Here is a 14,967-nt window from a genome sequence, read left to right as displayed (position 1 = left end):
GTTATTACAGTATTGAAGTATGATGGTTTGCCGTGCACAACTGCGTTTAACTGGGCAGAGAGGTAGCTAGTATTTTCATCTTCTTTTGTGGTGTTGATAGAAATCATCCATACAGCTACATCTACACTTAAAAGCAGCAAGTTGGGGGAAAAACTATATATATATATATATATATATATATATATATATATATATATATATATATATATATATATATATATATATATATATATATATATATATATATTTTTTTTTTTTTTTTTTTTTTTAAAGATGCAGCCTACTCTCAACTTCTACTTGTTGAACAAAGTGTGGACACAACGGGCTGTAATCATGAAGCATTAGTGTGCAAGGAAGTGTATTGCAGTTAAACACACAGAAATCCTTTATGAATGCTTTATAAAATACAAAAGGAAACTCAGTTATGATACAAAGTAAATTCAAGTCTATAAAACGTTTGCGCCAGTAATTTCATTATGGCTGCATTCTCCTCCGGTGATTTCCCTAGGAGACAATAGTTTAGCTTACCTGAATAGTGCTGCCATTCTTTCACCACTACAGCATATAGTTCTATAAAATACCAGGGCTATGATAGCATTGTTGGGGTGTTTGTAAATTATTGATTACACCGTGTAACAAATTTTGGTGGTAAAGTTTTTCGAGATTTACCATTATACTGTAAATCGATTATACTGATAGTAAATCTCGAAAAACTACTCACTTCTAAATCTTTTGTAGTCATTTTTGTATTACTTTAGTATAAATACATGTTAATTTGGATTCATATGTTGTTTTTTTCTGACTTTATGTGAATGAAAAGACACACATTTGCCCGTTTTCCCATTGGAAATAGTGATATTTTGAATTTACCTGTCCTGGTCACAAAAGCAAAGTCTGTGGGGAATAATAGCCATTTTCTATACTTTTGAGGCATAAGCAATTAGGAAATAACACTTACTACCCAGGAACAAAAAATGTGTTACATAGTGTTACCTATCTGCTCTGCTCTGTAAACTGAAACTATATAACTATTGTCTGAGTTTGTTATAAAGACCTTGGGTCATGTTTGCCTTTGGTTATATCTACAAGAGAGCTAGTGCATCTGTTTTTAGCTCCAAATATTGGTTGCTTTGGGAGGGAAGCTGTGTTGAAACTGCAATCTTGAAAGTCTTATCTGTGTGCTATGTGTTCAAAGGTCCCCTCTTAACTGTAAGGAGGTGGTAAAGCAAACATGAATGAGCACATAACTGCAAAGAAATATTACAACCAATTACGCTGTCTGGCAGCCTCTGTATCTAAAGTAAGTGCCTGTATGGAATAAAGATGACTTTTTTTTTTTTTTTTTTTTTTTTTTAAACATGCTTATTTCATATACCCCTGCCAAATCAGTTTTCAATTCTACATACACATAGCTAACCTTTCCAGAGCAACATGAGGTTACTGACATACTTCAAATAAAATGAAAACACGCAGTTTGTTTCCAGAGAGAACCATGAAATGTAAACAGGCAAAAACACTCAGAGTACTTTACGTGAGACCAAAAACAAAACTGATATACAGTACAGGGCGTCCCATGAGCCAGATATCATTGGCACAATTGTAAATAATGGTTATCTCGCCAATTCTTTCCAGACATCATAGGTATAATTGTTAAAATTGGTTGTCTCTCCAATGTGAAATATCTTTAAGAAAAAAGGAACAAAGTCAGATGGTCCAACAGGGTACAGCTGATATAACAGAGAACATCCTAATCAGCATAATATACAATGGTTGGCTTATGGGATACCCTGTACAGTAAAAAAAAAAAAAAAAAAAAAAAAGAACTATTTGCACTTTTGTGTTTTTTCTTCATTCTTAGAAACTTCACTCCCCCTATGTGGGCAAAACATTCACTCAAAAGCGCTTCTCTGTACTATTCCAAAGAAATGCATAGATTTATTTAACCTTTCCAGGTATGAGATTGCTGTAAACGAAAGAAACAAAAAAAGGTTTGTATCAGCAGAGTCAGCAAAAGCTGTCAATGACAGCTGCTTTGTGGAACTGTCAGCAGTTGACTGAAAGGACATCAAAACTAATAGGCTGCATTGCTTGGTAATGGTTTGGTATTTTAATAAGACCTAAAGAAGTGAAACACCTACAGTGGTCTTTCTAAAACTTTGCTTCAGGGACAACACACCCCAGATTTTCCGTGCTTGACGACGTGCTCGCTAAACCCCTGTGATTTATCAACGTGCTGAATGAGATTAAAAACTGAAAGAGATGTAAACTATAGTAAATGCATTATATAACCATGGGGGAAAAGCATTGTAAAACTGCAAAAAATATAGTGGGGAAAAATACTATGCAAAAATACTGTGGTAACCCTTTATAAGGGTCTGCTTGTAATGTAAGGGATACCAAATGTGCTCTATGTGGTAGGTCTTACTGTTAGAGTAAGGTGAACCTTAACAACAAGTTAATGAAGTTAAACCTGTGCAATACATGTTCCTACCAGCAACATTATTGTAGTTCTTGGCTTGTTTTTATACTCAGACTTGGATACAAATATTCTGAAGACGGGCTCTGTTACCTTCAGCACAGGAAGTGAACAGACACCAGGAGGTAATGGTAAATGTGTTTAAAAAAAAAACAAACTAAATGAAACAATTAAAAAATCATTCGATTTTCAACACAGAGAAAAGGTGGCCTCCCATAAGGCTGTTCACACTAGTAAGTATGTTTTAAATCCTGGGTTACTAGTCCTTTAAGGAGTTTGAAAGGGTTTTCATCATTATTATTTTGAAATAACATATAAACATATCATTACCACTAAATATTGGTGCAGTGATCTTGGTTTCTCAAGCAATGCTAATGTAACTGTATAATTTGGAGTTCTGAAGCAGTCTTTAAAAAGCTCGGGGAGATCAGTTTCCTCTTGGTCAGGTCACAGTTTCAGATCCTGCCTAGGGATAACCTGGAAAAACACCATTAATCAATCCCTGAACTTTAACGGTCTGTGATTTGTGAAACTCAGGTCCCAACGGACTGAAGAAGATCCCACAGCCCTTATTAGCCGAGCTAAATTTACTACACTTTACTATTTACTATTCTTTTACCATGCATACTGGAGTACACATTTGTTAGGGCCTGTGGCAGGGCAGGGCAAGGTCCAGCATGTAAATAAATATATTGTTTGGTGATGGGAAATGTATTGTTTATTTTAAAAACGGGTGTTTGTATTTTTGTATTTTTTTAAAAAGCATTTTGTGTTTAGGTAAAACACAATGTATTATTGATTTAAAAACATATGGGGTTGTGTCTATTTAAAACGAGTATGTTTTGTTATTGGTGTATGATTTAAATGCATTTTGGGCTCATTTATAAACGCAACAGTGTTTGTTATTATGTAAGGCAGCGTGCATGGGATTAGAAACCCATCCACTAAAACTTGTGCAGAACGTGACCATTTATTGTTAATCCGGAGATGGCCACATGTATAAAAAGAATGCAGCTCTCCTTGTTTCGGATTGGTGTTCGAGAGGAGCGAGCGTGAGACACGGGAGTGGAAAAGAAACGAAACAAAAGAGAAACGAAAGTAAAACTAAAAACAATTGCCACGCGTGTAGGAAGCACGGTGTTTCTTTAGTTCTCGTGTGTGAGATTTAACCTTTTATTTTCACTTTGTGAGCAGTGTTTTTTGTTACAAATCTTTCATTTTTGTTTGTTGAAATAAAAACAGCGCTGCAGTGTGCTTTTGCACCCGAGTACCTGTCTGCGTGTGTGTATCTACTGATGGCCTAACGTCACCACCCTCAGCCGTCCTGTCACAGGGCCATTTAAATTACAACATTTCAAAAACTAATGCATTTTTTTTCTGTACAAATGATGCAATTTAATTCAAATAAAAAATTAATTATTCTGTTTCAAGTCCATTCTTACCACTTGTGTTAATACATAAAAAGATTAAAACACTGAGATGCATTATCTGTCTACGTGAGTTTCTCAGGGGTTTTTAACCATTGTTCTAGTTCTACTGAAACTATCAGTCACTGATAACGGCATATAACAGACCTGCGTTTCCCTGCATTGAAAAAGAAAAGAGGCAATGCAGATCGCTCCGGTTATTTTATTCGATTATATAATTTTAATAACAAAGGCAGTGCTTTTGAATGGTATGTTCTTTAAGAAACACCACTCCTCCTGTTTCTCCCCTAGAGGTTTCAATTTAATGGTAGCTTGAACTCATCTCTAGGAGTGACCACAGATGGTCGGGGTTCTCATTAGCAAGTCCACTTGCTGGGTCAAAGTGAATAGCCTGCTGGGACATTGAGAAACACTGCGTATACAGATTAGTATACACATTACAAAGAGCAGGGCATTGAAGTAAATGTGCTCCTGAGCCTAAAGTGCAATAAAGGCCTAAAAAAAAAAAAAAACCCTGTTCTGAGGTGCTTGAAGTCTAATTATCATCTAATATCTGCATCACGCCTTAACAGACAGGGCAAACAGCTGTGAAAATACATTCAAGTCATGCTGTCATTTACAATCACAGTCATTAATGCCCACTATGCAATATTTAATATACTGATTGGTTAATATAACAATAATGTACACCCATTTCGATGTACATACTTTACAGTGGGTATTTTCATATGCCCTTTTTATGAATGAAATTGTTTTCTGATTAATTGCAAACTCTCAGAACAAAAAGACTACACATTCCATGCTCTTAAATATGAAATGAGTGTCTTCAATACCATTTTCAGATGGAGTCTTACAGTTCACAGTGGTTTTATACTTTTGTTGTGTGTTTCAGTGACACATTAATTACCACAATAACTACTGCTGTATTAGTAAGAGAAATACGACTGAGGTAACAGAAAGGCTTATTTTGTTTTCTGGCTCCAAATTTCTGCACACATAAAAACTTCACTGAATATAACAGAGACTTTATCACAACAATGTCCAGACAGATTTCAAACTTTTAAACAATAATAATAAAACGAAACCTTCAGGCCGCACAACAAGATAGCAGAAATAGAAAAAATGGAAAAGAAAATCTCTTAGACGGCACGTCAATTGTCAGCCATTACGAAAAAAAACGGCAGGATGCATTCGATGCTATTCAATGAGAAGGTGTTGTGAAGGTGTAACATGGCTGAACAATTTACTAATTACTGTTAGATGTCTGTCAAAATTCCAAAATATCCTGTATAGATATCATCCCACGCATAAAACATAATGCATATAGTTCTATTTGTTTTATTTTTTAATGTATCATGAGAATAATCTTAGTTTGCCTTGTTTATAAGAAGCCAGTATGCTGTGAGCGTGTGTGTGTCCGTCCCTTATTACACAAGAAATCATTTTGCACAGTTTGAGCAGATTTCTTTTGCAGTCCTCTCGCCCAAACTGCACAAGATGACATCTCTTGCTGGAAATTTGTAAGAGGATCCTACAATTTCCTCATCCCTTGTTAGGCCCTGGTCTCCATAACAACCTGAGGTGGTCATGGAGAAGCACATGCAGCTGCATGGACAGCTGTCAGCTGAGGTCTGCACTGTCATACATCAATGACCACAACAAAATACAACCGCACAAGCAGAATGGGACTACAGAAACACGGACATGCACACAACGTTGTCCATTTTAGGTTATGGGATAATGCTGACATTATATTAAACATTACTCATATCTGAGGTTTAAATCATGGTTTCCCCCTAACAAAGTTAAAGTACATCCGTATTAAATATCCGCAGTGGATGAGCAGCTACGCATCAGTTCCTAAGGATGAAGGGTTTAGTACATTTCCTTCCAGTGTGTGTTAAATTAGACCATGAACTTTAAATAGAGCAGGAAATTGATGCTAGCTCACATCCTTCCATATCTTTGACTACAAATTGAAGGCCTTTGATTTGCGTTGGGAGGACATCTACCTTTAACCTAAAGACCTAAGACTTTAAATCAGTACTTGAAATGAGTACAAGTAACTAGCTAGGAAAAGTGCTCTTCATTGATCAGTATAATACAGTATACAGCCAGCAGTGACAGGTAGAATTCCTGCAAAAACACGACACTTGCAATAAAGAACATAACTAAAACAATTATAGAACATAATATCTGTATGTATTGGACCAAATGATGCAGCAGATTGGTACGAATCTGTACTTGTATCTTTTAATACAGACAATCCCAAACAGTTTTGTCTGTCAGAGACCATCTGGTTATAAAAGGGCTTAATTTGTGTAGGTGTACACAAAAAAATAAAAAAATAAACTTTATTAGTGACCTATGAGAAAAAGCTACACAGTGGATTCGAACAAACTCTGCAGCAGAAGAACATCCCGGCCTTGTCCCGTCACCACTGCTTATTTTCTATCTATCTCCAATCTTCCTTCAGTATCAGGTTTATAGTTCACTCACCAATCAAAACATTATGACATGCCAAAAACATAATCCGATTTCTCGGTCTTCAGAACTGGGAGATAAGGGTGAGCTTTGCTGAACAACTACTCCACCTTTCTCTGGAAAGTTACTAGCTTTCTGAAAGAACATGGTGAAAAGCACAATGCAGGGCACTGACGAAAGCCTGTTTGCTAACACTTTGTTTTTCTATACTGGTCCAAGGTTTTTTGATGGTTACGTTTCCCAGGGATCCTCTCCACCACAGCCCCACCCCCCTATAGTAAATCAGAATGCTGGGAGACACTGATGCAGCACTATTTCCAGCTCACAAACTTCTGTCCCTCAGCTAATTTCCTGAACTGTCCCACACTCCTATTATCTTCAGGCCATTAGGCTAGGGCAGAGTGCAAGTCTACCCAATGACTCTGTAAACAGCCTTGCAAGTTTAGCCTGTACATTTATACAACACAGCTGCTTAAGCTCCATTGTTGTCATACAATTAGTTATTATTAAGAAATACAAGTTCCGGTTCAACTAGAAACCTACAACCTATAAACAGTGGCCTTTGGGTCTTTTTAAACACCTGAATCAGTTTAGAATGAGATGGTGTCAGTGCAGTGTCTTTATATATGTCCCATTATTTATTGCTCATACTGCATTGAAAAAAGACAAAGGAAGTATTTTTCTACCAAATAAATAATTTTTAAAAAATCCATTGTGTGTTTTTTAGAAGGAACATTGCCATTTTAAGAACATGTCACACTTGAAAAAGTTTTTGAAGAAAACATTTAACTAACTCATTACTGATGATAGAAATGATTTATAAGCCCCTTAGTAGTCAGAAAACGCATTGTTGAAACATTCTCCATAATTCACAAGCCCTCAGGAAAATGACATATAGGACTCGCATGGGCAACGATCAATTGTTAATTCACTGAGAGAAAAAAAGAAAAGCAGCTTTAGAAGCATTTGGAAAATATTAAACATTACATTCTTTGTGCTGTCTCATGGGAATAAGCAAATCTATAAAAAATGTGTAGATGCAAAAAAATATTTATCCACAGTCTGCGTGGCCTATATCATTATGGACATTCATTTTTTTAAGGGTGGTTCATTTTTGTTTTCTGAATTATGCATATTCCTCATCCTGTAAATCCGTCTGTATCCCTCTGGGAAATCCTTGCTTCACACCCACTGGGTGTGGCTGCAATTGAGTTTGCCACAGAATGCTCTGCTACTATCGGCTGCCATTGGCTGCTACTGTCAGGTCCTAATCTACAGCCACTAGTCATCTTTGTGGAGCAGAATCGCTGGTGAACTCTGTATTTCTCTCTTGGTCATGAAGGGTTGCATCTATTACCCTATGCTTGAGAAGGGGAGAGCCCCTGCAGGTACAGATCACACCCAGTAACCTTCAGTGTCTCCAATAAGCCTGGACCGACAGACAAGAGATGAGCTTCAAAGTCACGACCTTCCGATGCCAAGGGTCAACACACAACTGAACCAAGGAACCCGGGGCAGCTTATCCCTTTTTTGAAATGCATTGACCACCTGTCTATCGCACTTTTGTGGTATTAAATCTAGCAGAGCCATTCAGCCTTTAGTTGTCGATAGATTTGCAGACAGTAGCGTCTCTGCAAAAAGAATAATTTTCATGTGCGTTAGGATTTACGTCAGAATTATTTCCCCTAAAAGATATAGAGGAAAATCGAATGATGGCCACCCACTCCATTCTACCACATGCCACGTGCACTGGTTCACAAAAAAAACCCTTTTCACACAGGATTCCCGTCCCTTCCAAGCAAGCTATCGACTTTGCAAATCAAAGTTTCATGGGAAGCACATTCTGCCCACCTTTGTGAACATCTTGCTCTTTCGCCTCTAATGTATTCATCACCTCTCATCACATCTGCCCCAGCAAATCCCATTTCCTGTCCTATTCATGAGGCTTGGCAACCTGGTGCTTCAGTGATTGCTGCCACACTTTTCCCATGGCCTCCTCACCTCTGATCCCCTCTAAGTTCTCAGCTCCCATTGTTTCTCATCTGTTCTCCCCTGCTGCAAACTGCTGTCAGTTGCTCGCTTACCCCTAATCTCCCCCCTTGCCTTTGATATTGCCTCTAATCCAGCAGCCTGTCAACTGAGGCATCGGCCCATGTCCTTCCCAGCTGCTCCAGCACAAACTCTGAATGGCGGCTGCTTCACATGAGAAATTTAAAGGATTTGGCCACAGCAAGCTCGTCTCACAAACCAACTCATTAATTATGTCTTGATCCATGAATCATTGGGATTCATTTTGATGATTAGCTGTGTAACAAATGCGAACTACTTTTAGTTGCAGGAGTAACACCACATACTGTAGGTGAGGATGGATGTAAACTTACTGTCTAGTATATACTAATCGTCCTATTGAGTGGATGGGAAGAACGAAATGGTGATAAATAATGACCTAGATGTAGTTAGATTTCGAACAACTTGATGATTTTGATGTTTCTCAGTTATTAGAACTATCTCTAAAAATCCTATCAAATTTTCAACAGCTTGTTACGACTTTAACTACATATAATAGGTGTTTTGTACCCTGTAAAATCAGAGGTAAAGCAGACTGATTATCACTTTAACAAACAACAACTTTAGCAAGCTACAGTATAATGATGCTGTTGTGATCAGTGGTGTTAACCAATCAGGAATGAACAATTTCCTAAGTCAATAGAGGAGCAATTGGACAGTTTTCTGTTTCTTAATTAAATAATACAATCAGTACTTCTACAGCACTGTAAACACTGATTTCGATTGCTTGTGCACGGCACATTCACAGACATTTCGGACCACAAACATGCAGGTTTGGTTACGTTGCCAGCAGCTAAGCCTTCATTACTTTCAGGGCCACAAACATGTCCTATTTAGTAGCCTTTAAAAAATTTACACATTGTGAACAAAAACAAAGCATCCCCTGCATCACTCAGCACCCTTACAAATGTATCTACCATCCGTTATCCTTGTTTTGTCACAAAGCGGATTTCATATGTAAAAGGGGGGGGGGGGGGGGGGGGGGGAGGGAGCAAGGATAGCTGCCATTTAATGTATCCATTTTTCATCTTCAACACAAATTATGATAGGTTGTAGTCTTTTTGATAGCAGTATAATCTAGGATATTCATGAAAGCACCCATTACAGGGCGTACTTATATAAAGAAAATGGTAAAAAAAAGAAAACAGAGAGTTTAAGAGGTTCGAACAATGAAGGTAAATCCACTTTTATTTGATTAGTTTGATTTATAGCATACAGCATGAGGCGAATCACCAACATATTTTTGTTGGAATAGGTAAGTAAACAGTATGTGTGCCGCACCCCTATCAAAGCCCTCAAAATGAGAGTAGGTGGAAGAATGCACAAATGTCTTTTATCATTCAATTACAACTGGGGCATTCCTTGGCCGATGAAAAGACCAAGACTAAACATTTACTGTACGTTTTCTTTTCAAAAACTGTTCTGAACTGGAAAACCTATATTTCATATGTATCATTAATCAGATTACCGACAACAATAACCCTATAAATGACACTTCTATTCAGACAAGTTTCTTTAAGCAACTCTTGAAAAGACAGCAATTGACGTTCTGTGAAACACGTAAAAAAAAAAAAGATATATATAATTACGTTTGTGAGCGTCAACAAATGTCAAGCCCTGTGAATAGACAGACCAGTGAATGTCTCAGTAGGTAAAGTCAACACAGTAATTATCAAAGCAAGGATAATAAGCAGCTTTATGGAGTACATGGCTTTGTTTAAGTAAAGGCAGAAGTTAGTCTCTAGGTGGTTCAATTTGAAAATTCCAAACAATGATTCAAATTTTTTTTGCTCACGGGAAGTTAAATATATATATATTCAATTATATATATATATATATATATATATATATATATATATATATATATATATATATATATATATATATATATATATATATATATATATATACATATATAACAGGATCTAGTAGTATGGTACGTGTAATTCCTTTGGCTAGTGAACTATCAATTTTAAAGACCATTAAGAGTGTTTACTAAGTTAGGCTATGCGTAATAACTGTTTGTTGTCTTTAAGATTGTTTGCATTTGTAGGATGGTTTACAATGAAGTTAACCTGTCAGGACAGGAGTTGTTGTAGCTCATTCACAAATGCATATTTACATAATACAGCTAGGCCTAATTGGACATTTCTCATGTGTGACCAAACCCTCAATATCTGAAGGTAGCTCCACAAGAGGCCCAACAGACCAAGCTGCTATCCATGCCTGGATTGGGAAGTTTCCCCGTGTGGCAGAGCACAGCCCTGCACATGAAGAAGGGGGTTTTTATGTGTAAATGTTTAGCGCAGATAGTGTGTATTTATTGTAATTAATTAAGTACCTGACGCTCCTGGGAGAGCCTGCCTGCTGTGTGTGATTGCCAGGTGTGGAATCCTAATCAGCAGGTAGGTTCATTCCAGTGGCATAAGGTACTTCATTCATTATTTACAATAAACCAATTTTTACACAATACTATTAACAGTATATACACACAAAACACACTCTTCGTGTGCAGGGCTTCTGCCCTGCCACAGCCTGCGATACATTTTCCCAAGTCACAAATAGCTTGGGATCCTTGGAATCTACAAAGCCCAAAGACATTTGCTTTTAACCCCATGGGGCACACGGCAGGAAAGGACAGAGGCGTCAAACTTTGTGCTGGGAGTGCTGCCTAATAAGTCGTCTTTTTTTTGTTCAGTAGGGTGAATCATGTAATTAATTGATGTACTGGTTCATAGGCAGGTGCTAATGAATTAAATTATTTTTACAAACTTTTTACTTTCAAAAAGATCTAAACAAAGTGAATCAGTTTTAAGGCTGGGAGGAGTGTGCATCATCTCCCACCTCATGCTGACGTCATCAGACTAGGTGTACTACTTACATAGGAGGTGAAGGACACCTGTTTATTTTGTTTTTTTTTGATGGTGCTTACCATAACAGGGCAACCAGCACGAAGAAGGGGAGTGAATATCAAAGGCTGCAAAAACAAAACTTTGCAAAGCTTTGTATGTGATTAAATATTAGTGCTGGGACAAATATCTAAACAAATATTTTTTTACATGTATTTGGATACAAAAATCAGATGTTTGTATTTACCACCTCACCAGAAGTTGCGTGACAGTTTCAAAAATGGCAAATGATAAAGAGCTCTGTGTGATGTGAGATTAATATAAAAAAAAAAACATGGGATCAACACAGCAACTCTTGAGCCTCTATTTAAAAGTCTTGAACAGTAAAAACTAAACAAACTAGATTATGCACGCACACACATAGTGATCTGGAAGGCCACCTGGGTCAAAATCTCAAGGGGCAGAAAAAAAGGTAAGCACGTCATTCTGAAATGCCTTCCTTAAAGTGCCCAACATGTTGCAAATATTATGTAGTGATATTATATAGATTTTATATATTATACATTTTTTGATGCGACTTTCTGTTATGTGGAATGTAGTAAATGAGAACCAAAACAGTGAGTTTTTTCCCGTTAATTTTACAATGCCATTTCCACGTTTGTTTTATTTGAAGTGTTTAACATTACATTTCAGTTTTCGTTTGCTTGTTCAGCTATAAAAACAAGTAAACTTGTTATTACTTTATGAAAGCATGTCTATGACTACTGTTTACTGTGAAGAAACAGCACTGGCGAGGAATGAAATGAAGTGAAAAATAAATAAAATGCGCTGTCAATTTTATGTACTATTTATTTTGGGAATAAACAAAAAAATGTTTAACTTGAACTGCTGTTTGGCATCCTTTGTTTTGTAGTTAATTCACTGGGGTAAAGTAAGGCTTACACAACGTACTCTTTACTCCTGGGATATTTTTCTACTTCAACGTGATACATATTGTAACATCTTGCTGTAAAATAAAGGCACACACACACACAGGGGCCACGCCCCCTGCCCCTGCTGCTATGCTGTCTCAGCCTGTGTTCTGAGCAATATAATGGCTTTTATTACTTTTTGAAAACGAACGAATATCCCAATGAATATTGAAAATTATGAGTGAATATAGGAATAGGAAAATCCTGTGCTCGTCCCAGCACTATTAAATATGTTATTCATTTTAACACAATAAATACTGTATGAATATAATTATTATCTGGAGCAGTACCTTATAAGTGACATTGTGTAAGATTTGGTATTAATATATTGCATGGCATTATGATCCATTGCTGTTTTTTGTTTTTCTTCAGCTTGAGACCTATATACTGTGGCTAATAAAGCTGCTTAGCAACAGGTGTCTTTATACAATTCAAAGAATTCTAAAACAATAGTAAACAACCTTAAACAACTGACACACTTCTATGTTAATCACAGAGATCTTCCAATGGATTTACTGCATAGCCACTGGTTTTTTTTTTTTGTTTTTTTTTAATGACTACTGACTACACATTATACAATGTATTGACTGATTTTGCACTGTAGCAATGTTCAGTATGCCACTGATAGTGCCTTGTGGAAGTTTTGACACTTTCTGACAAATCTGAAGCTGCAATTTGATAGTAAAAGCTTTGACCCGTATTAAAATACATTTAAAATATGTATAAATCAATTATAATTATACATGGACAACACTGTTCCTTTCCTATGTAGTGTGATGCTTCCAATTCTAGCTGAAGGAAAGGGCCTTGAATGTAGACTGTAATTAATGAAACCATTGTTTAGCAAAATGAAGAGGAGCAAGCTTGACTGGTAAAGCATGATCTTGTGCTGAGATAGCATCAATGCATTACCTAAAACAAATACTGTCCTGACAACTACTTACAACAATAAAAGCATGTGCTTGAACGTCTTAGGTATTACAGTATTTAACATATTGTACTAGCCACTGATTGATTGATTTTAAAAACCTTTGGCATGTTTTTTTTTTTTTTTTTTTTTTTTTTTTAAATAGACATATCTCAGAATTAATTTGCTGTAGGTGTGTCTTAGTATAATAATAATCATTAAAATAATAATACACATTTAACAGTGAATTATGTCTCAGTAGTTCTCATTAGAGAGATCAAGACAGGTGTTCAGCTGTTATGTTATAAGCAAGATTCTTACAATTTCCCTGCAGTCTAATTGTGAAGCTTATGAGGAATGATTTTTAGAAACCACTGCTACAGACAGATGCTTGTTATTCTAATCTGCTCCCATGCTGAACTCCAGAACCTGTTCCGGCTGGCTAAAGCCGCTTTGCATGCGTTGTGCTGCGTGTGCATAGAGGCATTACGAGATCGTCAGTAAAGCTGCAGCAATCCCATCTTTAAGATAACTCAAAAATTACAGGGCTGCATCTGGCTGTTTTTTTAAGTGCACTTGATTCAGTTGTCCCTATTTTTTTGGAACAAAATAAAGCAAGCCAGTCACAGAAATGGTTTACAGCATGGATGAAGAAGGATGCAGAGTAAATGCTGTACTGCAGGCTGTAAAAGAATATGGGATACTAATTTATATATATAATACATTTCAGAATTGCAGGTATATAAATGAACCGACATGACTTTCTGTTTTTAATATGCTATGCCTCCTTAATCCATTCAGTACCCATATACAAGTCCAAAGACTCACTTTAATTGTGAGTTTTACATTTACAGTGTTATAAATAAATAAATAAATAATAGTCTACAGTATGTGGAATCTTTAGAATGTATATATCAAAGGAATCCAATTTTTGGATTTAAATAGCCGTTGCATTTGCAATACAATAAAGCTTGTGTAAATATTGTTGGTACACCCGAAATGTACTGTGAACCTGCATTCCGACATATTGCTGCCACCAAGTCACGTTATGGTAAGGGGGACCGTGTGTATAAAATAAGCAGTGATGGTAGATGAACGACGTTACATTAATTTTGATCATTATGAATGCAATCATGGGTAGTTTCTAATTAGGTATTATCGGGGGTTGGGTGCATGCTGTAACGATGCTCGGTTCACACAGATGATCACGGACAATGACTGGATCACTTCAAGTGAGCTTATATTGACTCACCTGGCTGTAGTGGACCCTGAACGGTTTCAGGTAATTGGAGCTGCTGCAAGGAACAACCTGGATGTTACTAATCTGATCCATTATTTGTAAAGGTTTGTGCACAACCGGTATTTCAGACAAAAAACAGCAGGGAAATAGGATAAGAGCGCATCTATGGGTCACCATATGGGACAAAATACAAACCGCAAAGCGTCTATCCATACTGTTAGTCACCGATGTATAAGAGTATCTGATTCGCGCATTTGGAACTTGCTTTGTTAAAGCAAACCAGCTTCTCGTTTTCTTATCTGCTTCCCAAAAGATTTTTTTCGACGGTTTGTTCTGTATGATATAAATAAAGAACCTTTACAATTATTATAACATTGCTGGTAAAAGGAAAACATCCCATCCTGTATTTTTCTTTTATATTGGTAAATGATGGTATGCAGTTTAACAAAATTAAGCAACACAAATACATTATTATTATTATTATTATTATTATTATTATTATTATTATTATTATTATTATTATTATTATAACACATCTCTACATAC

The 14,967-nt window shown here is 36.5% G+C and overlaps 1 protein-coding gene across 1 annotated transcript in view; it reads right to left on the bottom strand.

The window, feature by feature from the left end:
• The window catches only part of LOC121323778 (uridine diphosphate glucose pyrophosphatase NUDT14-like), a 34,777-nt gene extending 20,192 nt beyond the window's left edge, over window positions 1-14,585 (bottom strand). The window contains exon 1 of the mRNA XM_041264981.1: window positions 14,434-14,585. Coding sequence (XP_041120915.1) covers window positions 14,434-14,514 — 81 coding nt within the window. The 5' untranslated portion in view covers window positions 14,515-14,585. The remainder of the gene's footprint in view (window positions 1-14,433) is intronic.
• Between the last annotated feature and the right edge of the window lie 382 nt (window positions 14,586-14,967).

Source organism: Polyodon spathula, chromosome 12, assembly GCF_017654505.1.
Source record: "Polyodon spathula isolate WHYD16114869_AA chromosome 12, ASM1765450v1, whole genome shotgun sequence".
NCBI lineage: Eukaryota > Metazoa > Chordata > Actinopteri > Acipenseriformes > Polyodontidae > Polyodon > Polyodon spathula.
This window is presented reverse-complemented; position numbering and strand designations above follow the sequence as displayed.